Raw genomic sequence first — 27,384 nt, 5'->3', positions numbered from 1 at the left:
AACACCAAAGAGGGGAATAAGACTTCCTACAGTTGATATTCTCCTCTTGTAAACCTCACAAACTTATAAAGTAATTCATCTTAAATTGAAAAATAACCTGTTTCTTTTACAAAACTTAGAATAAGGATGATGAAAATGCATGGTACATGATAGCAACATGTAATATCTGAAACCCTTAGATTAACCTCTGATTAACAACAAAGTATGACCCAAACCCTAGGATTTTGATTGTCATTAAATAGCTGTCTTACCCTTATGGTATGTCACAGATTGGTTTTAAATTCAATTTAGTGTCACAATTTATCTTTTACTTCTTTTGTAGTGCCATCACATCCCTTCAGGCAGCCATATTACCCATCATGCAGCTGTGCTAAGGACTCCTCTGGATTTATCTGTAGTTCAGATGATACATACACTAGACCTCCTCAGTTCCAAGTAGTCACACATGATTATATACAAAACATAACAGGATCAAACACTGAAGATTTTCTGCTATATACACAGGATGCCTTATATAGACTACATAGGTAGGATTCTAACTGGACTGATGTTGATAGCTGTTACTTACTTTTAATCTTTACCAGTTAAACATATTTGTAAAAATGTTAGAAAAATTTTACAATTTCTTCATCTTGCCAAAGACAAAGTCCTATTCAACATCATCAGTGTGTGTGTATACATTATGCATGTTTCATTATCTACTGATTTTAATTACAACTTATCTGAAATGCCGGTAGAAGATAGGATGTGCACTTGTTCTTACATTGGCCTTGTTCCACTAATTAGTCATTTTGCCCTTTAAAAGTGAACTGGTTTCTGCAGGTCTCTAATCATGACTTTAAAACCTTCTATTCTATTTTGAATGACACTGTATAAACACGAATTTCATTTACAGATATGGTTCCTTCGTCTTCGGGGTCAACAGAACTGTCATACCAAAAAATTTTGGGAAGAAATTTCCACCGTTATTTAGAAAGGTAGCAGTTAAGAATGCAGCCCAGGTTAGATACAACCATAAAGGATACCATGCTGTGGCAGTCTACATTAATGCCTTAAACAATGCCATACTTAGGGCCAACCTAAAACCACAAAAAAAGGGCAACCCTGCTGCATATGGTAGGTTTAACAAATTTTCCATTCTCTTCTACATTGTAATATTAAAGAAACAATTTATCAAGTGATATAATACAGATATTTTGTGATTAAAATTATAGTATGTCGTGCAATTTTTTTTTCATGTGTATTGCTGCATGGTGACATCATGGTATGCTTTGCACTTGTTAACTAAATACCTTTCTTTTTATAGGTATCACAGCCATAAACCATCCATTTAATAAAACAAACAACAAATTGAACTTGGACTTCATGTGAGTAACAGTGTCTTATTTCATTATTTATTAAAAGTATGTTATGCACCTGTATATGCATTGAAATTTATATCTTGAAGGTAATTGATAAAATGAAGATTTTATTGGCAATTGTAATTCATGATTTACTTTAATCATGAATACCAATAAACAATTCATCACACTTGTAATGACTGAACAATTTTCCTCGTACTGTTTCAGATTACAAGGGTCTGATGTACTGATTTCTATCTTCATTATCGTTGCTATGTCCTTTGTACCTGCCAGCTTTGTGGTCTTCTTGGTTTACGAGAGGTCAATAAAAGCCAAACATCTACAGTTTGTCAGTGGCATGGACCCTGTTGTCTATTGGATAGCTAACTATGTTTGGGATATGGTATGTTATGGAACATATTTCTACATAATTTAGCATGGAGCTTAAAAAATATAAAATCTTAAAACTATTTTGGTAGATGATTTCAATGGCACTCCTCAGTGGCAGATACAGAGTTTTAGGTAAAGGTGGGGGGGGGGGGGGAATTCATGACAGGATTACCGGTCAGGATCATGAATTGAGTGTTCTTCTTGATTTAAAACACAATTTTTCAACATTTTTTTCTAAAAGGGGGGTCCTGGATCCGCTACTGCTCAACTAGATTCCTGTTTATTATTTTAGAGATTGAGTTTTAATGATTTTATGCAAAACAAATGAAATTGTAATTTATAGGTTTTCATAATAAACATCTGAAATTACTTCATCTTCCACATTAAGGTCAAGCTGAAGATTTTAATATAGGGTCACATCCAAATGAGATGTGATTACAATGTATATCATGTTTTGAACATGAATTTGCCTATTAACTGTTCTGACTGTTAAGTAGCAAGTCAGTGTTGTATTAACACATTTCCTTGATTTACTGTAAATTTGGAATTTATTACATGTATTTTTTATAATTTTTAACAAGATTTGTCTACTCTTAAAGCGCTAGAAAAATCCTGTATCTAGAAAAGAATTTCAGTAATTTCAAATTTACCATAAACTATGTTCAAAATTGATTATTTACAGTTATTCTTGTTTTTTTTTAGTGTAACTACATCATTCCAGCTGCTTGTATTGTTGTTATTCTTTTGGTCTTCCAAATACCAGCTTATACTTCGACTAGTAACTTTCCTGCAGTTGTCTCCCTTTTCCTACTATATGGGTAAGTTAGTAGTGATTAAATTTTACACTATTCTGAAATTGAATAACTATTTTTGGTAAGTTGACTAATGATCTGCATTATTGTGTTGTCACTAGTTTAAATTACACTTTTGCCATATTAAGATCATTATGTTAGAAGAGTAATATTAGTTGTTTAACTAATGCTGAATTATGAATTTTCGCATTGCTTTTTTTTTTGTTGTTTTTATGTATGTAAGTGCAGAATTTGCTACTGGGTTATTATTGTAACTTCCATCATGATTTAAAAATAAATAAATACAAAGCATGAATATGCCTGATATTGCAAAAAAAATTAAATAGCATGTTTTGGGTATTAACTCACAAAGTGGTGATAATAGATTCACATAATAGTTATTGCATTTACAGTGATTTGTGTTCATGGTTTATAGAAGCTAAATGTAACATGACTAAACTGACTATATTGTAGTTGGTCCATAACACCAGTAATGTATCCAGCCTCGTTCTGGTTTAAGGAACCCAGTACAGCTTATATATGGTTGATAGTTATTAATTTGTTCACTGGAATCACGTGTATTGTCTGTAGTTTCCTCCTGGAAATTTTCTCTTATGACAAGGTAATGGTGTTTTCCTTCTGGGAAAATGTATATACAATCAAAAGTGATAAGACTTGTCCTTAGAAAACTTACTTACAATTGGGAAATTCAGACATCACTTGACATCTTGACATCTGATTTCATTTTACTTCTTGTCAGAAACTATACATACAAACTGTATAAACCTTAGTAAACAAGATTCTGTTGAAACTGGCTACATTTTAGATCTTCATTACATAACTCTGAGAAGGCCTATATGGCATGTTAAAAACATTATGTAGACTCAGCATATTCTAGGGTGATAAGTATTAATAAGATTTTTTTTCATTTGAGAGATATTAGTCATAAGATCAGAACTGCATACTTATAAGATATTTAAACCTCTGATTTAACACAATATAAAAACATGAAATTTATTGATGCTATTTCAGGATTTAGAGAAGGTCCACACAATATTGAAAGATGTTTTTCTGATATTCCCCAACTACTGTCTGGGTAGAGGACTGATGGATATTGCCTTTAATGAATATAAAAATGAGTTTTATTTCAAAACAGGTAAATAGTTGTTCTTTAATTTACATAAAATGTTCAGTTTGATTGGTTGCCTTGCAGATTTTCTGTTCACCCCCCTCCTGTTTTTCCGAATGACTGTCTGTCTGTTAGTAAGTGTATACTTTCACTAAATCATTTTGGAAATTTGAACGTGTTTTTTAATGAAAATTGCCTTACCCTTACAGGTTTTCATTTTTTATGTAGTATAGAAAGATGTATTTTAGTCTGTGTTAAATATGTAGATTTAAGTCAAGAACTTGTATTTGTTAAAAACATGTTTACTCTCAAAAAGGCCAAACCAGGGTTTCATGCTATATTGTTCACACATTTTATGGACCAAAATACCCCAAAATGGCAAAAATAAGTATTTCTAATATATAACCAAAATTGTTTACCTAAGGAACATATCTTATTTTGTAGGTCAGTATGACTTGATGAAATCACCACTGACTTGGGAGATTACAGGGAGAAACCTGACATCAATGGCAGTAGTAGGAATCTGTTTCTTCCTGTTGACACTTTTGTGTGAATTCAGGTTCTTTATCAAGAGAAGGTAGGTGGAACATGTAAATATATAATGTCATTGACTCATAGCTAAAGTTCTGCGGCTTGGTTTAATCAATCTATAATTTAAGTTTACAATGACAAGAAGGTAACCTTTAAAAAAGTATCATTTAGTTGCATTAATTAGATCACACATTCATATGCTGATTTCTCAACAAACTTATAAGGACTTAAACTTTATGTCTTGCTTTCTGTTTGCCTTCTTACATTTTAACATTTTGGAAATTTGGTTTTAGAGTTATGGAACTTTGAATGCATTTATTGGGGACAAGTTTATCATTTATTTTGGGCAGTTGTTTATTTTTCATGATAAGGAGTGGTCCATTAACCAGAACAAGAATTAAGGAGGAAGATTTTATCTCTCTTTATTTGTGCTGGTGTACATACAGTAAAGATTGCTAGAGAAAAGATCAGGAGAAATAAAAATATTGACACTTGTTCATGTACATGCAATATTTTAGCACCTTTTTTTTTACCAAATTTCTAATTAAATGTGGGTTTTTGCTCTTGTATTCAGTTTTGGTAAAAAAAACTTCCAGCAAACATTATTTGTTCTATTTATAAAAATTGGAAGCTTGGAAAGTTAAATATATTCATTCCTTTTGTAGGGAACAAAAGATTTCAAAACAAATGGAACTAAAACAAACTTGTATAGCATATATTATTACCTTTTCACAATAGACATTTAAATACACATCTCCATGGCAATTGTATAAGATTGATAGAGATTTGATATAGTAGGTTTCATCAGATTGTTACTTAATTTTACAGTAGAGTGAGTAAAAGTAGATGTAGATTTAGGATAATTGCTTTTTAAAAGAATAGATTGCTTACATAGAACAAATATTACAGCTGTTTCATATTTTTGCATTGTACAATTTGCACAGGAATAGTGGAAGGTAAACTCTTACACCATGCAACATGTAGATAACTTGTTCACATCTTCTTTCTTCTTGATGTGTAGAAAAAACTGACTTTCCAGGTTTTTTCTCATAACTATTAAATATATAGATTTTAAAACTCATTTAGAAATTTCTGATAAAAGAACTTGTTTGTATTTTAAGTAAAAAGTTTCTGAATTTTTGCCATCCTAATAAACACGATAAAAAAACTATCAAATAATAATAGTTTGATAATGATATTTGCACTATACATAGCTTCTAGAGGCCACAAAAATGTAAAAAGGGAGATATTTTTTTAATTAAAAAAAGGAAACCACAAGCAATACAGATAGATTTTGCAGAGGACATCTTTAGTTTTCAGAACTAACTTAATAAATAAAGAGGTTTTTATAATTTATAGGCAGGGATTGTGTTTTCTTCTCCAATCTTAGTTAACCTTAAAGTACAACTCTCTCTTTAAGCACCTAGTGCACAAAATTCTCTTTCATTTGTGATATAAATGAAACATTTAAGTTCTGACGTGTATTGAAGCTTCATGGCTTTAGTTGTCGTGACTCTGTGTATCCCATATAAATGCAATCTTCCTAAATTTTAAAACCTCTTGTTTTTGTGACACTTGATTTTTTGTCTTTTCTCTTTTTTTCATTTATGAAAAATTGTATAATTGTGGCTTCACCTTCATAGACAGATTAGGTTTCATCCATTTGAAGTTTGTTACCTTCAAGCAAGTTGTTATTAAGGAAGATGTCAGTTGTGAAGGTTGAATTCAGAAGCATTAACTTACCAAGAGTACAGGTTCACCTAAGAGTCATGTAAGGAATTAAGTAGCACTCCAGATAACAATCATGCAAAATGTGATTCTTGGCTGAAAAATCTACATATTTTTATTTTTATATTTTGTTTTATATGTTATAGTATACAGAAAGTAATATGTAACTTTTCATTTAACCCTTGTTCTTTGGAGATATAAATTATATAGAATATACTGTAAAATTCAAAATTAAGGGAAATAACTCTGTAAATAAAACAAAATACAATAGAAACTATTGGATTTCCATTGTGAATTATCTCCTAAGAGCTGGCAGATTGGAATGAAAAATTATACATTTTATTATATAGAACTATCAAGCAAATTAATAACAAAAGTAAAAATATGTAGCCTTTTTTTGGAGTGTATCACATGTTACAGAATGTGCATGATTCTTACAAAAACTGCTACTCAAGTCAAAAATATTTATCAACTTCCTTAACAACCTTAAATCTTTCAAAAGGTCACATTTATGTTTAAAAAAAATAATAGAAGTTTTTATCACAGGTTGGGAAAGTAATAAACTAGTTAAAACAATTAAGTAGTATTCTATTGACAAATATTTCTCATTATTGTTTATTTTATTTACAGATTACTATATGAACAGACATTTTTTTTACTCTTCCTTTTCTTACCTCCTTCTTTACTTTTGAATTATTGAAAAAAGGAACTTGATAAAGTATGGACTTATCTCCCTCTGTCTGAATCCTTAGGTGGACCTTTTCAGAAACAAGCTGATAATAAATGGGAAACATGGTTGGGAAACATGGTGTTCTTTTAAAATTGGAATAACACATTAAAAGTGGATGTAGAAAATGAAGATAAACAACAAAAAATTTACACATGTAGCCTACAAGTATAAACCATAGTATAAATTACATGTAAAAAAGAGAACTAAAAAATGTAGTACAGTCTTAAGTCCTACTTTAATCTAATGTCTATTTTTAGCCAAGTACGCCATTCTTCTGCTGTACCTGCCTATGATGAAGATGAAGACGTGGCTGCAGAAAGACGGAGGATATTTAGGTCGTCAGGTCGTAATGATATTTTACGTCTGGAAAATCTTACCAAGGTAACATTTTGTTTTATGGCAGTTTAATGAAATGATTTTTTATCTCAATATTTTGAGCATTAACTGTTGAATGTATTTGTTAAGGGATGCTATGATTAAAAGAGGTTACGTAGCAATGACTTTAAATTATTCTGACTTAATGAAAATCTAAATAATTAAATGACAATTCCATTGCTACATGTTTTGTGTCACCAGCGATAATTTGTAATGTACCACCTTTCTTACTAAAGGAAAATGTACATTTTGCATGAAATCTTGTAGGCTGGATGAGTCATGGAAACATAGAAATTAGTGCCCTTTCCAAAATGTAGAGAAAGTCAATTTAATGAAAAAATCACATGGGTTTGTCTATTTTAGGTATATAAAACAAGAAAATTAGGACATCATTTAGCAGTGGATAGGCTTTGTCTAGGAGTGCCTTCAGGGGAGGTAAGTTAACAAATTTTAGAAATACTTTAAAAACTATCTAAAGAGAACTTCTTTTGGACTAACCTGGTGGCAGGTATCTATGTTTACCTTTAACTAGGACAGTAATACATAAGAATTGATATCACAAAAAGTTAGACTTCAAACTATAATTGGTTTAGACATGAATTAGGTCTATGCAGGTATTCTGTCAATGCAGGATTTATTTTAGGAATTCAGTTTTTGGTTGATTCAGTGATGATTTATACAGGTGTTCAGTTTATGTGGGATTTGATTAACACAGTACTTTAGTTTATACAGGGATTTCTTTCATCAAGTATTTATTTTATGTAACCTTTAATTGAGAGATATTTACTTTATGCAGGGTTAGATTTTGGTTTTCAGTTTATGAAGGGATCTGGTGAACTGAATACGTAATACATATCAAATTCAGGATTTAACTCATGTTGGTAGCTGTTCTTTACTGCTTGAGTCAATTATGATATTTAATTTTTTTTAGCATATTCAAAACCAAAAAAAAGATTGTGGTTTGTCAGAAATGTTCACACCTTAAAGTACTTGTTTAAGAATAACACAGAACATGTATAATACTCATCCCCTTGTCAACAGAGTTAAGACAAGTTGACACTTATCCCCTTGTCAACAGAGTTAGAACAAGTTGACACTTATCTCCTTTTCAACAGAGCTAGGACAAGTTGACACTTATCCCCTTGTCAACAAATTTATAACATGTTTGAAACTTACCCCATTGTCAGATTAGATTAGATTTTATTTAGGAATGTCAGTACATTAAAATAGCTTACAATACAAATAAAACCATGACAACAGATACAGAATCATATAAATCCCTGTAGTATATTTTAAACACATAAATTGATAGACTGAGATAACCCATAAAGCTTAAAATAGCTTATTTCCAAGGTTCATTCCACCTATTCCAACATTTTGAAATTTAAGTTAAAAAAACAAAAATTTCATGTTGGAATAGGTGGAATTATTGTGCAAACATTGGACAAACAATCGGATTAGCTTGTAAAAACATTATTTAATTGGTGATGTTAATTACAGGTAAAAAGGTGATTTTTTGTAAGAATGTTGGAATTAATATGTTTTGTAAATGTATCCTTTGCTTACTTCAGTACAGTTACTTTTGATTTTTGTTAATGTTTATTGGGAAACTGCTATAAAAACTGATTTTGTCTGATATTGTATTGTTGTATTCTGTTATATTTGTGATGACTTTGTCTGAATCATGCCTCCTGGTATCTTCATGGAATAAATGATTTGAACATGAGAAAAAGAAATTAAAACTAAATAAATTCATTTTTTTATTTTGTACATTTGATTATATATAAACAACATATTGAACAACTAAATTATTTAGCACTAACAAAATTCTTTGATCAGAAAGAAGCACAAATATAAACAAATTACTAAAATCATACTGCAATATTGCAAAAGTTAATTCAAGACAAAAAGCACAAATACACTGTTGAAACACAAATAAATTTCAGTCAATGTGTAACAAGTAAGATGCGGCATCAGCATACTGGACTGGTGTGAGTTCCTGGTTTTGAAGTCTGGTTTTCAGGTTGGCGAGTCTGTTGTCTATCTCTCTGTATTTTCTTTTCTTTGGTACTCGTTTACCACCAGCTGAATACTGTATTAGAGTCAATGCATGTATTGCTTCTTCTTGTTTGAGTAGTCGAATCAAGTTGAAAATGTTCGGGTGTGGTGATTTTACAAGTTTCTTCAACTTCCCATGCCAACCTTCAAGGTGATTTGTAGTTCTGGGTCCCTCTGTGGCGTAGTGGTTCCAGAGGTTGCGATGGCCTTCAACCCAGTAGCTGGTGACGTAGTCGGTGAAACCTAAAGTGTCAGTGTTGGTGTCAGCATCGTTGATGTCCTCAAGTGCATTAAACCATACGTCTTCAACAATGTTTGGTGGTAGTAGTGGTAGTACAGCTGCTCTACGAACTAGTTGGTGGACATGCTCATCATCTTTGTATGCAGTTTGAAGGCCAGCTTGGCATTGTCAATTATTGGCATGTTAAATGGTAGAAAGTTAAAATGGTTTTAAAAAGTTTAATATAATTTTTATTTTTATTTTAATAAAACATATTCCTCATTTTCTTATATTATTAGAATTTAATTCATTTTCACTCAAAATTTATTTTGTAGGAAAATTTATAAACAGTAATTTTTCATATTTAATTCTCAGGTAAATTTTACCTGTAAAACTAATTAATTACTAATTATTGTAACAACATATTAGGCTATAACAACATCTATTGTTCTCTGCATGTTGGAATAGGTAGAATATGTAATTTCAAAATGTTAGAATAGCTAGAAGACACCATTTCCAATGGGGTCCCTAGTTCAAAAATACAAAAAAGGATTCATATATTTAGTAAATATATGTTACATAATAAATAGACAATAAAACATGAAATACATATACAGTAACTATTACATTAAAAATTCATTATTCTCTCGATTTGTAAATATTTTTTGACGGAAGATTTAAAGGATATTTTTTGGTTATAGTTTTGATATTAGCAGGTAACCTGTTTAAATCTTGAATCGCCGAATAACAAAAACTGTTGGTTGGAGTGTTAGGAATAAAATAATTAAAATTTGAGGAACTTCTTGTACTATTGGTATCTTAATTAAAATTTGCACATAAATATTCAGGAGCCTTTCCATGAAATATATTAAAACATGATTTATTCTTAACTGAGAAACTCTATCTGCCATAAACAACATATTCACCTTTTTTAATAAGTCACAATTTACGCTGCTTCTTGGACCGAAGTCATGAATGATCCTCACCACCTTATTTTGTAAAACCTGTAACTATTTTAACAACCACGATACCACGACGAACATGAGTAATCATAATAGCATTGTATTAATGCCATGGAAAAGGTCAATCTCGATCTCATGTCCAAGTACTTGTTGTTTCTATATAGAAATCTCAGTCTACCATTGACTTTGTGTATAATATTAAATACAATCTGTTCACAATTTAAGTATTTAGCTATATATACACCAAGATATCTGACAGAATCTATATAGAATCAATTAAATGATTGTAACATTTCACTCCGAAATTTGAAACATTATTAACCTTTCTAAGAGGACCAAAAAGCATACATTCTGTTTTACCTAGATGTAAAGAAAGTTTGTTATCTATAAGCCAGTCAGAACATTTTTCCAAAACCTTTCCCAATTTATCCAAAATAACATCAGGGTTTTTATGCGTAAATAATATGGCACTGTCATCTGTATATAAAATCAATTTACAGTCATCATCTATGCTTATAGACATATCATTAATATATGTTAAAAACAATAAAGGTCCCAATATACCACCTTGGGGCACTCCACATGTAACACCCATTGGATCTGACATAACATTATTTATAGAAACAAATTGTACACGTTCAGTAAGATATGATCTAAACTAGTTAATAGATTGTACACCAATAATTTTCAATTTAGAACATAGGATATTGTGGTCAAACATATCAAAGGCTTTTTGAAGATTTAACATAATCATGCCTGTAAAATTACTATTTGCATTTTTGCCTCTTATATAATCAAGTAAGTGAATAAGACAAGTATCTGTTGAATGTTTATTCCTAAAACCTGATTGAAATTCAAACAAAATATTGTTTTCTTGTAAAAAAAATTGACAGTTGATTATACACACTTCTTTCCAAAATTTTTGAAACAATGCTAAGTATGCTGACTGGTCTATAATTGCCAACATCGAGTGGACTACCTTTTTTATACAATGGTTTCACACGAGCATATTTCATACTATTTGGTACAACACCTGAAACAATAGACTGATTTACAGTATTACAAATTGGTGTTTTTAGAACACTAGCACCTTATCAATTTTGCCAGTATTTCGTCTAGACCAGTGTTTTTTAGTTCGATTTAAAGCTTATAATTCTTTATACATAAAATATTCACTGGCAGGTTCCAGTAACATTTTCTTGTCTTATGGATTTTTTCTTTTATAAAAATTTACAAAAGCATTTGACACCACACTAAATAAACCTTTAGCACTTGACAATTTTTTGAACTAGTTTCGCTGCCACTGTTGTAAAAAAAAGAGTTAAAATGATTGACAATGATTTTTGAATCGTGGCATGTCTGATATATTTAATACAATGCTAGAATCTTGTTTTTGTAACCAAGATCTTTAAGTTGTTTTCAAAGTTTTTTGGGGTCGTTTCTGTTTTCTTCAATTTTATCTGCAAAATAATTTGCTCTAGCTGAGTTTATATCTCTTTGTACTTTGTTTCTACATTTACAAAATGATTCATAGTGCTCTTGTTTTTATCTTTATTGTACAGTGATATATAATTGTCTCTTTCCTTGATCAAGCACAGGATATCTGATGTCATTCACGGTTCTGTTCTTTGTTTTAGCCGCACATCTTTAGAGGGGGCAACTTTGTCTAGTGCATCAGTAAATAGCTTTTGGAAACCGTTCCAGTTTTCGTCCACCGAACTTGATACTTGGCATTTGTCCCAATCGATTTTATTAAGTTCTTCTTTAAAAATTTCGGGGTCGTAGTTTTTCATTGATCTAATTGTAACGGTCTTATGTTCACCGTAGTTCTCCTTTTTAATTTTTTCCGGGTACAGAAGATTAAATTATGATCACTCATGCCCGAAGGTATTGTTCCTGATTGAGATATATTTTCAGGTGTGTTACAAAGTATTAAATCTAATATTTAATAATTTTGCTTCTAACACTGATTGCAAGAAATGGCTTTAATAGTGGCAATAACTCCTTTAGAGCAAACAGTACATGGGTTTCTTAGCTGCCTTTTGGGTGGGCCTGGGTAAACTTGGATGTCACCACTTTTGAGTAAAAATATTAATATTAAGCTCTTAGCGGAGGCCTTAATATTAACTGTCCGTTTTTCCGTTAGATGTGAGTTGTTTACGTTCTATGGACATGTAAATACAGACAGTGAGTACAATTCATTACTGACCGATACACAACCCATGAAGTCTGCTTGAATTTTGTCATGATTCTTTTCATTAAATGTAGTTTGGATGTTATTAAAGCAGTTGTAAAGAGCTATTGATAGGGCTATAGCTGAAGTATGCCTTTTCCACTCTTCATCTTTGTTCCGGTGAATCAAGGTTGGTTGAATGGTGTCGTTGTTCAATTATTTATGGGCTCAAGTCAAAGATAAACTTCTTTGATGATATTTTGTTGTAGTTTTGAGATGTTTTAAGTACTTACTAATAAAGGATACAGTAAGTTATTAAAAAAAATTCCCTCCTCTGATTTTTCATTTTTCAACCGGAAATCAGAAGTGTCAACAAAGTTAGGACAAGTTGACACTTTCCTGCTTGTCAACAAAGTTAGAGACATGTTGACACTTATCCCCTTGTCTACAAATTTAGGACAAGTAAAGTAATGCTATCCACTTTGTCCTGTTACTGTACTTGAACCATACTCTTATTTTTCTTAAGCAATGAGCTCTATACAGTTTTATTCTTATTTTTAGTGTTTTGGTCTTCTGGGTGTAAATGGTGCTGGTAAAACAACTACATTTAAAATGCTAACAGGGGACATAACTCCATCCAGTGGAACTGCTCACCTTGGTGGATACAGGTAAAATATTAATACTATTTTCTTGGTATAAAATTTTTGTGCTACTAACCATGCTTAAATATACAACTAGATTTAATATGTTGACAAAAATTGTGCTTGCTTAAACAGAATTAAAAAAACTATTATTCAGAGGCTGTCAACTCATTAAAGGAAATCAAGGATGTTCAAAGAAATTATGGCATGAATCTTACATTTATACTTGCACATCTGTATGAATTTATGATTTAGCCAAATGCTTCAGTGTAGGTTTTTTTTTTCTTTTCAGTATATTGAGAGACTTACTTCAGGTTCAGCAAAACATTGGCTACTGTCCTCAGTTTGATGCCTTATATGATGAGCTTACAGGCAGGGAACATCTCAGATTGTACTCCAGGCTCAGGGGAATCCCCCCACAAGATGAAAAAAGGGTAGGAGTACATTCATTATCAAGTTCTTCAAGTTTTAGAATGCATAGGATTAAATGCCTTTAAATTACAAAATTTTAAAAACTCTTACACTAAGTAAATGAAAGATTTGTAATTCATCATTTTAACATCATCAAAAAGCATAACATCACTGGAATTGATGAATGTTTTTCTACCCATGTTTTGAAGTCATTAGCAGAATTATTGGAATGCTATAGAAACTTAAATTGAAAATCTGTCTGATACATTTTAATTAGCATGAATCGACTCAATGTCTGTCTGAATTTACGCACTGCATACTTTTTTTGCCAGCTGTCACACTTTATGGTTTTCAGTGTGTGGTTATAAAATGACTAGATGTACCTTACTTGTGACTTGCATCTCTGCAGTATAAACATAAGGTACATCAAGTTTTCTGTAGACAGGCTTTCTCCTACATAAATAGAAAACAATACTTATATTAAAGTTCTGAAAAAGAAAAATTTTATTCATTAACAAACATTGTCTGTATAGGTTGTAGAGTGGGCAGTTAAGAAGTTAGGTCTGACAAGAGATGCTGATAAGTTGTCTAGGACATATAGTGGTGGTAATAAAAGGAAGCTATCTACTGCCATAGCATTGATTGGTCAACCTCCTGTTATATTCATGGTAATATCTCTTTCTAAATGTTTTCATTTAATTGATAAGTATTTACCTTACTGCATTAAAATTTTAGATAAATAGGTTACTATGTCTCCTTCAAAGACCGTATTTCATGCAATCAGGCTAGTGTGGAGTATGAAAAACCTCGTTTGCTAAATGATATCATTTACTCATGCAAGGGATGGGGAACACAGTCCAAGTGCTTAGAGCTCTGGACCTTAATATCCCAACTTTGACATTGCTGTAGAGTTGTTTTGGAAGTGTAAAAATGTGTAGGTTTCCAGTAAACTACTGCATCTTTAGGGTTGCATAAATTTGTGAGCATAGAACCATAGCCCTGTTTACCAATTGTAGTGACTGTTAGATCTGAACTTCACAGTTTCCTTTCTAGGTAACCCTAGAGAATATATAGGGCTAGTAAAGTTGTGAAACATTCCATAGGTCATAATGAAGAAATATTTATGGTATCATGTGTTAGCTTTCTTCAGACATTCACACAACTTACTTGTTTTTAGGATGAACCTACCACAGGAATGGATCCGTATTCAAGAAGATTTTTATGGAATCTGATTCTCAGTCTTGTCAAAGAAGGAAAATCTGTGGTTCTCACATCACATAGGTATAAAATAGTACAGCTTACCAATCTTGTGTGTTCCATTCACAATCTCATATATACAGACATTATATTTTAAGCTGAATTCTGCTTCTTCAACATCAGGATTTTATATTATTAGGTTTCTTTTTTTACTGTATAACTTAAGATTTTGCCAATACATGTTTTGTTTGTTCATCTTACTCAAATAACATCTTAGCAGTTTCTGCTTTTACTCATTCTTATTATAAATCTAAAAATTTCTCACCTTCATTAACCATATTTGATAGTATGGAGGAGTGTGAAGCCTTGTGTTCACGTCTTGCCATCATGGTGAATGGTCGGTTCCGATGTCTGGGTAGTATACAGCACCTGAAGAATAGATTTGGTGATGGTTACACATTCTCTGTCAGATTAAAAGGACCAGACTATGAAAGATCTAAACAGATGGTAGAGAATCATGTTAGAAGGAATATGTCACAGGCTGTGTTAAAGGTAAGGATGGGAAAATATGTCACCGGCTGTGTTAAAGGTAAGGATGGGAAAATAAAGTCAAGCCTTTGCTATTCATATAGCCTATTGTTTGATGGACATATATGTTATATCACTGTTTGTCAATTTGTCGATAGATTGCATGATTTGTTTTTCATTGCTATGGAGTTTTCATATCTGAGTTGTTGATCTTAAATATTGAAAAAAGGGAGGTAGATGAATTACATTATTTATTTTGAATATGTACTGAAATGCACAACTGAACATATTTAATCTTAAGAAAAATCTTTTTTTTTTAATTTTTTTTCACTGATTAAAGGCCAATAAAAGTAAGATTTTGATTAAGTATTTCTGGGAATAAATAAGGTGTGATGTTTCACAAAATTAAGAGAATTTTGTAAAATGTTGTTACTTATAACAATCAGCCAACAGTAGACAGATGTATGAACAATGTCTGTTATATGTAAGTAAGTCAGTTAGAGTCATTGATTCAATTTGACCCAAGGGTTCATTAGGCAGTGAGAAACTGTTCTACAGTTTACTTTGACCCTTCCAATGAACATTAATTTCCATTTTCTTTATTTTTGGCTGTTTGCATTGAAAACTTCTACATGAATAACTTTAAATTTGTGCCAATTGTATCTTTCAGGAATACCATTACAACATGTTACAGTTTGGAGTGGGTATAGAACAGATTACTGTTGGAGATATATTTAAGTTGATGGAGGAAATAGAAAAAGATTTAGATATAGAGGATTATTCTGTTAGTCAGAATACCCTTGATAACGTAAGCTAACAATTACCTCTGCCTCTTTGCTAAGGCAAGCTCATCAAGTCTGACAAAATTTGTATGATATCCACACAAATTTAGGCAGAGTTTGGCAAACTTGTTGTTTTATTTTTCTCTACAATCTTTCAACATTTTGGCAAGTCTGGTGTGTTTTGGCTTATTGTTATGGATTTGCCTTGGTAGATAATCTTTGCAGAAGAATATTTTTCCACTGTTCTTACTGTCAAATATTTTCCATTTCAGGCTACTGTTGTGATACTAAAAAAATGTTGGCAAATTTCCAATGTCACCGTTACATCAGATTTACTGTGACATCACTGATATATAGAATTATGTTAATTTTGAATATCTCTACATTGTATCTCTCCCTATCAAGCTCAGTGTGATATTTTCTGACTTTAATACTGTGGTTATTCTGTATTTATTGATATTGTTATAGTGTTGATATTCATATTGGAAAGTATTGAATTTTTATCCCTTTGCTTGTTCAGATAGGGTTTTTTTAATTTTTAATACCCAATGTTTTTCTAAGTGTACCGGTATTTCTTACTTTACATGATGGACGAGGTCTAATGATGATTTTATGTAATTTATTTACCTTTTTAGGTCTTCATTAATTTTGTAAAACAACAGACAGAAATAGTTGAACAAACTGACCCTGTGCGGAGGATTGCAGGTCAAAGGTCATCAACTAGGACAATGATTGAGGATGAAGACAGTGAAGATGATCCATTGTTAGACCTTAGTTCCAATGACAATGGATTAGATAATGATGATGATGCTTGTTTTGTATTCACTGAAACAGGAGTAGGTTTATAACTCAGAAAAAAATCCTTTGTAAAAATCTGTAATATGATTTAAGGTTGTGCTATGATCGGTGGAGCCTAATGTGTGCCATCTAATTACCGTTAAGCTGTACACATAATATTTAGGTTGCCTTTCTGACTGTCACTATTATAATTTTCAAATTGTTTGCTGTGAATTAATAATTTAAGCATATTTTATTATTTAAAAATATATCCCGTAAAATAACAAGTACCAAATCAGCCACAACAAATGCAGTGAATCTGTTATCTTTGAACCTTTTTGTGGATGGCCTGTTAAATCTTTGTTTACAGAGCACTGCCATGTTGCTGTGGGCAAAGTCTCATTTGATGAGGAGAATATTGGAAAGCTTAATACATTTTTACTCAGCCAATTATTTCTAAATTATCATTAAATAAATATAAAATTGTATCCATTGATGTATAAAAAGTCAAAACAGCACCCCCGCACTTGTGCTATCATCTACTTCAATGTTGACAAATTTGTCACTTCCATCAGAATATTTTTTAGCTATCATAGTTCTGGTCTTACATTCTACATGTACACGTATATGACCTCACTTGCTTGCAGCTTTATGATGTGTTTATCTTGAGAGGATTTTAACTTCAAAATTAAAGATAAAATGAGTCTTGATTTGACACACCGAGGGAAAGATTTCCTTGGTTTTTTGTTGTTTGGTCAAACAGTAAGTTTTCAACCTCCAAAAAAAAACCATAAAAATTCCATTCAAATCATTTACCAGTATGCATGCTCAAATGAAATTCACCATAAGTAACTTTTTAAAATATTTCAACTTTTTATATTAATCCAAATGAAGTGTATAAAGACCAGTTATGGCTGTAAAATATTTTTCCTGACAAATATTTCTTTTTACATTTTAATTTCCCAGCCAGAAATAAATGATGGGTGAGGTGCATTTCTATTTCAACAATGAAAATGACCACAAAATTTTTAAAGAAGATAAAGAAGGGCCTGGGAGACTGAGAAATTACAGTTTTCCAAAACTAATCAATATTTTATTAATGAAATGTTTTATTTTCAGACAAGGCTGACATTAATGGATATTGACTGAGAGTTATCTGAGTTACCATTCAAGGTTGCTGTGACATATATATTTCATTGTCCATAAGTCAGCAAGATCTTCCCCAAAGTACTTACAGTGTATTGTTGGAGAGTTTTAGCTTGATGTTTTGTGTTTTTTAAGTTGTGATAAAAAAATATTCTATTATCTTTGGTTTAATGTATGGGTTTTTATATGACGTAACTATGAACAGATAGGATATTTTTTTTTTAAATGTTTGGTCATACATTGAAAAATAATTGTGATTTTCAAAATATTTGTGGGCATTAATTTTTTACCGACATGGAATATTTTCTATAAAAATCAAACTAATTATTTATTAAAATATTTGTGATACAGTCCCAAACCTTGTGATAAATATATAACTTTTATACTATGAATTTGTTATTCATCTCCAAAAGTGCCTCTTTTAGGAAGTAGGGAAAACTTCTGCATATGGGAAACAAGTATTCAGTGTGATTTGTAACATTTGGGAATCCCACATGATTTATTATAGAAGTACTTTGAGAAATGACCTGTAATTAAGAGTTACTGTGAAAGTATTATTATTTGTGGGGTACCAATTTTCGTGGGTTTGGTAAACCATGACATTTGGTTCCCAGGGAAAAGAAAATATTCCATTCATGTGTATGAAAGAGTTGTCAAATCTACAAATTCAAGAATCCACGAAATGATATTTTTCCCCTAAACCACGAATATTGGTACCCACTAATATAAGTACATGTACTTTCACAGTAAATGGCTTGACCAAGTAATAGCTTTACAAAATCATGAAGAAGTTTTTATTTTCAATTAAACTTGATATAGGTCAATTCAATGAGCTGAAGATGGAAATTTTATAAGGTGCTAATTGAAAATAATGAAATAATACAAGGTCTAATTTTACTGGTGATCACCTTGCATTGCAGTGAACACTGTCTCAGTGTTTTTTTATATAATGAAAAGCATGTCTCAATTTGACTCAATTCTGTTATTGTTCACTTGGATATAAATAATTATTGTTGTTTTTGGTTGTTATGATCTCCTATACATTATCAAAATATATGTGCATTAAAGTTTTGTTGTTGAGTTGTTTCCATGACTACTGTAAATTCAGACATTACTGTGTGCTTTAATTATTGTGATTTTAATTAATGTGATTTCTACAAAAAACTTGTATCAACAATGTCTAGGTTATTTTGTGTTGGTTTTTTTATTATCCGAATTTTAAGTCAGTCACATTTTTCACAATAATAATAAAAATGCCACCAAATATCTGAGTTTACAGTATTTATATACTGTTTAATTCATGTTATTTTCGTTATGTTATATTGAGATGTATTATGTGTTTTGTATGTCTCAATTGATGAAGACTTTAAGTCTGATAGAATTATATTTTAAAGGTGCTAATATTGAGGGTTTTGACAAGTTCTATGTGCAGTATGTAAATGTTTTTTTTCTTACCAATATCCTAGGTTTTATTATATTTTTCTTGTGTTTCAATACATCAGAAATAGTACTTATTTGTGGTATTATTTTCTACCAAAATGATAGAGTTTACTTTCTTTATGTTTTGAGATGATCTATCATGATAGAAATTTCTTAATATGAAAGCATATTTATATCTGTGATTATTGTTGTTTTCTGTGATCTTGAGCTAAGGATGATGTGTCTGTCTGTCTGTCATCAAATTTTGACTCCCTCCTTATGTGACAAAATTAAAACTTGAATGGTGTTAATTTTAATGCAAATAGTTTATTTCCTGTTTAATAAAGTATATAGCATGTAATGTAATATCTGCAAGTGGTTTTTTTTATACCTCTGTAAACAAAGTTTGGGATGTGTTGGTCTTGTCTGTCATGAAGTAAGATGGCTGTAAAGGGAGAAAGTCCACCTTATAAGAATTAATGTGTTGTATAGCTTACACCTTTCAATGGATTTTGATTACCTTCATATGAATGTTTAGCTATTTTTACTGACTGTTTGCAAATGGAAATAATTCAACTTGAGGGGTTAGCATGGTGGGTTTATTTCAAATGTGACATAGTATAGTGTCTCAGTGAAGTTACATGTCTAGTTCTAATTATTAGATGAGATTAGAATTACCCGATTTGCTTTGAAAATTGACTAGTTCCTATATATTTCATTCTGATATCAAATAATATGCAAATTGAATCATAGTCGATACTTTTTTGTGTCCATAAGATATTTTAAAATGGTTTGTTATACATGTACTTGTATCCAATTTGCTCTTTATTTCCTTTTATTTTCTTTCAAGCTGTTATAAATGGCCTTGACAAATTGAATTTTTTTACATATAAATAATTTTTGGGCTAAAATATAGATGTAAATTCCTTTAATTATATGAATGTGATCTAGTCCATAATCAGCTAAGAAAAATTGGAGCTATTGGTGTTACATTACTGACTATATATGTATGTATTGCAACTCTGTTGATTGTATTTATAGTTAACTTGAAAGTTTGTTTTCTTGAAAGAATAAAATGTAACTGTAATGTTAGCACATGGTGGTACAAAATTTGCTAATGTAGAAGTGGAGACTTTTTGTCACATATATTGTTAGAATGATTGTAATTTGTCACTTTCAATACTTATATAAATGTTTCAGTAGTATAATTTCTTGACAATTTTTGAAACATTTGTCATACTCCCGCTCCAAAGGAGAAGGTTTACTGTTTTACTCTTGTCCGTCTGTAACAATTTTTTCCATCACAGTTTTTTAGAACTACTTATTTGAAATTTAACACATTCTTCCTGTAGGTATGCCATATGGAGAGATCCGTTTTTGGAAAAAATTGACAACAACTTCCTGTTTACTGGGGACTTTATTTATTTTCCTAATATGTGATTGAAAGCAGGGGGGTATCACAAGTGAGCCATCTCTCACAGATTTCTTGTTTTTTCATCATTAAGCCTTTGTGACATACATTCATATAGATAAATCTTAATGTAATGAATGTCCTGTTATGTTATTTTGAGAAGAAAATTACAATAATTTCTGAATTCATAATAACTACATATGACTTCACAAGATCAACACCATAAAATAGACCAAACATTCCTTTATATTTTTTTTATAACAGATTTATGAATTGTTTAATAAGTGTTATAATAAATTAGATAATTCATGAGTTCCTAAGTGTCCTGGTCACTCAATGATATTATTTCATTGTGTTTTTTTTTAACTTCCACATTCAACTGTACCATAAAATGCATGTTAAAATATTGATATGGAGGAAGCTTCTGTGATTTTATATAATGATGATTTTGGTTTGTTTTTTTTGTTTTGTTTTGTTTGTTTTGTTTGGTTTTTTTTTGCATGTAGAATATGTTACAGATTTAGAAAAAAATGTTTGAAATGTGCTAAAATTCTATATATACTTATAATGAACTGTAGTGCATGATATCAATTTAATGGTCTTTGAAATGTCAATATGCTTATGTGCTTATTTTGGTATTTATTTTTTGGCATTTATGTCCAACTGCTTATCTTAGATTTTATTTGCCATAAATTATGGTTCAGCCTCTTTATTTGAACTTTCATACCCCCCATAAAAATCAAGTTGTTGCTTATCTTTTTTATGCCATGACATTTCTTCAGCTTTTCATACATGTAGATGTTAGTCTGTTGGCAAGCTTTGTATTGTAGTTATCTAGTGTACTACAGTACCTGAACTGATTCAAGCAACAAAAAATGTGATCGGTCATCCATCACCATTCATTTTGAAAGATGATCAGTCATTGATCCATTAAACTGTTGATCACATCACATGACCACATCAATTTATACTTTTATTTTACATTTGTTTTATTTTTAACAGATCATACATAATAAAACTGTGATCAGATCAGTCACCGGTCATCATTTATCGATCCGTCAGCAATCAATCAGTTAGAGGTCATCAATCCGTCAAATCGTTGCGTGGATCGGTTCAAGGACTGTATGATATCTGATATAAATCGTTATCTCCATAGTATACTGTAGAGTAAGGACTGTTACATACAGTATTTTTAACAACAGATATATTATCAATGAGTTATATATTTGTGCTATATATAAATCTTTGATATTATCCATTACTAGTCAAGATTGGGACTTATTGTACTATATAATATCTTCAAAGCAACTGTTTTTTGTTGATGATAATGTATTTATTTTTATCATTAAAACAAAAACAAAACATTACAGATACCTTTAAAAATATATTAAATTACCACTCTTCAAAGTTCAAACAGTTCAGGTGATATTTACAAGTGGAACATTTCTGTGTAACATATTAGTGTCTTTCATTGTTTATTCTTGGTATAGTTTTTAGAGCTAGATTGTTTTCAACTTTATATTTTTATTGTGCAATTTAAAGAATAAAGTTTATCATAGTCAGTTTGTGTTCAGATTTATAGTTAAGATACAAGCAAATAACTTCTCCCTGGAAGCCCTTGGGCATACCAAAAGGTTTTGCCCTAGATATAAGAAAAATATTGACAAATTGAAAGACACACATCCAGCCTTTAATCTTCCTTTGATCCACAAAACAAATGATACTAATCTATTTCCATTATGTTATAAAACAGAACTCTTGAGTCAGTGGTAGTACAATGGAAGAACTATTTGTCATGGTATTTATGTGATATATAAGTTGGGAATTTTGAATTTATTTATGCTAAACAATTGTCAGCTGTTGTCAACATTGGTAATATAATTTATGGCATGACCCACTCAAAGTAATTAAAAGAAAGATTGTTATACACCTCAAAAATTTTATATAATGGTATGGCATTGCCATGGTCTTGTAGTCTTCTAGAGACTTATGGTTTTTTGTGTGATTAGATATATATTATTGATAAAATTTCAAAACAATGTTCTAAACCAGAAAAGGAAGGTTCTGATCTATCTATGAATTACTGACTGAAAGGGACCAAAACACTGGCTTTGATGTATGTACTTGTTTCCAAACAACAGCAACACAAGTTAATATCTATGGATTCACTTTATCCATTAAAGAATTAGGGGTCAAATGGAACCCATAACCAACACATTTCTGGTTTCTTGGTAATACCCTAAATAAAAGTGCATGGATCTGTACAAAGTAATACTAATAGGTTCCAAACAGAAGATTAAGAGGAAATATGATGGAGTAAAAGTGTTATAGCCCTTATAATATCGGAACTCAGGGCCAGAATGGGTCCAAAATAGGCATTTTCTTCAACTTAGTCAATTTTGATTGGTATTTTTTTTTTATTAAATAAGCACTGGGTCAAAGCCACTGCTGGTTGACCTATGATCTGTGAGGGTATTCACCAACCCAGTAGTTAGACTTTTCATGACCCTGAATTATATCACATTTTATTCATATGTTTTTGAAAATTTGAAGTATTACAAAAATGCAAATATATAAAACACTAAGGCTTCATTCCTTGTCTTATACATGATTGAACATCTCGGTGATGGATTTTTGGCTTCCTATTTCGACGTTTTGGTTGTGAGTACTTCTAGTACATAATTATTGTTTGGATTCAGACTATCCTATTTACTTGATTCTAATACAGCTAATGAGATGTTACTCCTTGAAACATGTGTACAGGATATCAAAATTTACTGATATATGATTGGATTTGGTTTTTTTGTATTTGATTATTATGTCTATAATTCAAAACATCGCACTACATGAATTAAGAGCTGTACCAGGTTTTAATGTAGTCACAAATGTTCAGGGTTCATCATTTATTGTCATTCAAAGCATATAAAAATACCCATTGTCATAAAGCAGAATTTTCTCCTTCATTTGATATTCATTTCATTTCAATAGATGCAATAGTTTTTACAAACATTCAATGACAAATCCTACTTCATGAACCTTTAAAATGTGAATTTATGCTTATTTGTCTGAAAAAAAACCAACCTGATTTTAAAATTGAAAATATTTATATTCCTTTTATTTTAAATAAATAAGAAAATATATCTTGCTATTCTCCAATCTTTTATCATTAATTTGGGACATCACTCGTCAAAATTCATCCAGTGGTTTTTGCACAAACTCTTAGTAAATTTATCCTTTTTGGGAAAGGCCAGTTATCAGCCAAATAGAAATTGCAGTGTTCTCAATAGATCATTACAAGTGTCTTCTCCCTTTGATATGCACTTCCTACTACATATTACAGGTGTCTTTCATTTATCAGATATGAAATTATTTTATATAAATGTACTGTATATAAAAGTAGAAAAGGCTATCAAAACTTCAGCTTCTCACTGACATGACTTGTAAAGTGTATTAACATTAACATTTAGCGTAAGAGATATAAGTGACATAGTACCGTGCTACTCTCAGATTCCGAGGACGTTTTAATGTACAAATCAGAAAGATGTTTCCCGGTTCCTCAGACAAAAACAGAGCAGATTCAATCATAAAGATATTTCATGTTCAAACCCGTTTTATTAGTAACTTGAATGTTTTCAGCGGCATTGTGATACAATATCAAAGTACGTCAATACATCAAATATCCGTCCAACATATTGATCATGTAAACTATCCTAGACTTTGTCTAAGTTGTAGTTCTATAGTATTGCTACCAATATTATAAACTGGGTGAATCATTTCGAATTTTGCATAGCCTTGCGCATTTTACAAAAGCGCATTTTGCAGTAAAGGTTATTCTATTTTTGGTTACATGCCTAAGATTTTCATAATAGCCTAACTTGATGCAAAGATGGTTTTTCCCTTTAAGCAATAATTCTGAAAAGATCTCTTTTCAAATGTCAATACTCAAAATCAAACTTAAGTATTGCGTATCAGATTCAGATTTATACATAATTGATTTCCCAGGCACGGATTCAAGGACGGGCGTGTCGGGCGTATACCCCGCCCGCTAAAATTGGGAAAATATTGCATGATCATAATTTTAACTTGTTACAAATTCCACCCCAAAAATATTCTTGCCCCGCTTCGTTTTGGCATTTATTTCTATTAACGTCCCAACCTGAAATCCTGGTCGGCCCTTTTTCGGCATTAATCTTAATATAAAACAATCTGATATTGACGTGTGAACAATGCTGACGATTCTACTTTACATTATCAAGCCGAGAATATACGACAGTATATGTACTAAATTATAAAAAATGTTATAAAACGATGTCAATACACTGGGTGAATCCTGATGTGAAAACGATAGTGTGAAGATAAACAGTAACAAAACTAAGACTTTAAGTATAGGAATGGAAATCAATAATGAAGTTTTTTGTCTTTCATGTTATTGTTAACGTTCACTCACAAAAGTATTTCTGAAAACGTTGAGCATGTAAAGGGTTAGCGATGTGCAGTTTGGGAATATGTTTCAAGACAAGACTGACATACTTACAACGTTGCTAAAAGGGAGTCTAAGAATTACAACAGATTGTAATCAAAAATCTTTATTAATATACAAAATTCTTCAGTCAATGTCATATTTCTGCCTCTAACATCTATTTCTCAACTGTAAAAAAAATTGTAATGAACAAGCTACCAGCAACCTTTAAATGCTTTAACTATTAAGATTTATTAAGAAACAACAACAAAAACAAAAACAAAAAAGAAAACAGCAACCAAAAACACGCAAACACACAAAAAAAAACAGCAAAAAAAAAAAAAAAACAAAAAAAAACCAAACAATTGTTTCAACACTCGAAATGATGAAGCGTAACTGAATTAGAAAACTGTACATGTCTACCAAAGTACATGCATATAAATGGGTTACTTACTAATTTACTTATTGGAAAAGTAATATGACATATATTGGACAGGTTAGTCAATAGAAAGCTGTAATTCCCCTCCCCCATTTAATTGCTTTAGCTGGTTCTGTTTGAAACTGTGTCGGTAACATATTTATTTATGATTTAAATTAAGTACCGTTTTTAAGCAAGGATGTGGGATACATGTATATACACCGATTAGAAATTTATCAATCACGTCTAGAACTTGGTCGACATAAAAAAATGTCTGCAAAGAACAGGTTTTTTTTATGTGCATTGAACAAGGTTTAAATATGGCAAATGTTTTGTATATCCAAAATAATGTCCAATGGCCTCAATTGCCCCAGACCTCTTATAACTTTTATGAAATGTAAACACAGATATTTACCCATTTTTTAAATATACAGAAGTATACTGTTCGTTAAAAAAGAGGCTTTGAAATAAACTTGGTGGGATCGCTACCATGAGCGACCGCGCTGTCACCTTTTAACTGTCGATGACTGTAATTTTAAGACAAGGGAAGTTACTCCTGTGAACCGGAAGTGCACATCAGAAAAATGGCGACAAGCTAACAACTTCTTTCGGTTTTGAAAAGTATGAGTGCAGCCGCACAGGTCTTAAGGTAACATATTTCTGATTTTAAACGAGTCTGATCGATCCATATTTTAATGTCATTAATTTTTTCTTTGTTGCGATTCTGTAGTATTTTCTTCTGGCCATACTTTTTCACATGTTCTTTGAAAGTGAATGAAACATGACAATCCCTATACTAGGGAGGTCAGTCAAAATATGAAGTATATAGAAAATGTACAAGTTTATATTAGTTTGAAAGAGCCCAAGAAATGTAACTTACTGGTGCAAAAATTTTTAAAATCGGTCAAGGGGTTCAAAAGTTATTACAATTTAAAGTTCAAAATTTTGGTCATTTTTCTTGCGAAGGCAAAAATGTCACATTTTGGGCACTTCTGTGGCCCACATAAGTCAAACAGGTAAAGAAATTCATACATTGTGTCTTAATCATTTAAATAAAGCCATTTCATACTTTGATTTAAGCCATTCAGGAAACTTGTATCTTAGATACAAAGAAAATTACACTTTTTTAAAATTGGCAAAAAAACACTTTGGACTTAGTTTTTTTTTGCTATGTGTCAACAGCATCGTGAATTAAAGTGCCATTTTTGGATATTCATATTTGGAAATTGGAAGGTAGTAGAAATCTGATATTTTGCTGTTCTTTCAAGAGTAATCCATTAAACAGAAATAAATAAACAAATATTATGTCAAAACCTCTGATTTGTTTTTCATTGGAATCAGAAACACTGCGGCAGACCCCCTTTTTTTTAAATGCGTTTTTTCAACAAAAAAATACATTTTTGCTTACTAAGAATTCAAAAAAAATATTTAATTTTTTCTGTCACTTGTTTTGTGTGGCAATAAAGTTGCTTGACTTGAAAAATCATGTTTTTCAGCTCAAAAAAATTTTTTGAGGTCGAAAATTTACATTTTAGGGTAAATTTTAGAGCTATTTTCAGTGGAAAAAATGGCGAAAGGTCAGACAAAAAAAGACATTTTGAATTTAAAAGCAGTTTTTAGCACATGACAGTTATTGTTATTGTGATTAAATATGTAAAAACACATTTTTATCAAGAAATAATTGAATTATATTTAAAAACCAACAAGCAAATGTTGAAAAATGGGGGTAAATCGAACATTTTTGAAAATTTCAGATTTAAAAAAAAAA

At 30.9% G+C, this 27,384-nt stretch overlaps 2 protein-coding genes across 3 annotated transcripts in view; both read left to right on the top strand.

Moving 5' to 3' along the window:
* Window positions 1–22,301, top strand: part of LOC148611120 (ATP-binding cassette sub-family A member 2-like) — a 59,687-nt gene extending 37,386 nt beyond the window's left edge. For both annotated transcript variants that reach the window (XM_088591280.1, XM_088591281.1), the window contains exons 32-49: window positions 323–527; window positions 896–1,116; window positions 1,307–1,367; window positions 1,569–1,743; window positions 2,433–2,548; window positions 2,996–3,143; window positions 3,554–3,677; window positions 4,095–4,227; window positions 6,897–7,020; window positions 7,378–7,449; window positions 12,989–13,095; window positions 13,361–13,502; window positions 14,013–14,147; window positions 14,657–14,760; window positions 15,024–15,228; window positions 15,875–16,012; window positions 16,622–16,822; window positions 17,883–22,301. In XM_088591280.1, the coding sequence (XP_088447406.1) occupies window positions 323–527; window positions 896–1,116; window positions 1,307–1,367; window positions 1,569–1,743; window positions 2,433–2,548; window positions 2,996–3,143; window positions 3,554–3,677; window positions 4,095–4,227; window positions 6,897–7,020; window positions 7,378–7,449; window positions 12,989–13,095; window positions 13,361–13,502; window positions 14,013–14,147; window positions 14,657–14,760; window positions 15,024–15,228; window positions 15,875–16,012; window positions 16,622–16,822; window positions 17,883–17,912 (2,441 nt within the window). In that variant the 3' untranslated portion in view covers window positions 17,913–22,301. The remainder of the gene's footprint in view (window positions 1–322; window positions 528–895; window positions 1,117–1,306; window positions 1,368–1,568; window positions 1,744–2,432; window positions 2,549–2,995; window positions 3,144–3,553; window positions 3,678–4,094; window positions 4,228–6,896; window positions 7,021–7,377; window positions 7,450–12,988; window positions 13,096–13,360; window positions 13,503–14,012; window positions 14,148–14,656; window positions 14,761–15,023; window positions 15,229–15,874; window positions 16,013–16,621; window positions 16,823–17,882) is intronic.
* Window positions 22,302–26,177: 3,876 nt separating this feature from the next.
* The window catches only part of LOC148611118 (uncharacterized), a 30,400-nt gene continuing 29,193 nt past the window's right edge, over window positions 26,178–27,384 (top strand). The window contains exon 1 of the mRNA XM_088591279.1: window positions 26,178–26,265. Coding sequence (XP_088447405.1) covers window positions 26,240–26,265 — 26 coding nt within the window. The 5' untranslated portion in view covers window positions 26,178–26,239. The remainder of the gene's footprint in view (window positions 26,266–27,384) is intronic.

The sequence above is a fragment of the Perna viridis genome, chromosome 7 (genome assembly GCF_037379345.1).
Source record: "Perna viridis isolate PV_CMFRI_1.1 ecotype Kerala chromosome 7, ASM3737934v1, whole genome shotgun sequence".
Lineage (NCBI taxonomy): Eukaryota > Metazoa > Mollusca > Bivalvia > Mytilida > Mytilidae > Perna > Perna viridis.
This window is presented reverse-complemented; position numbering and strand designations above follow the sequence as displayed.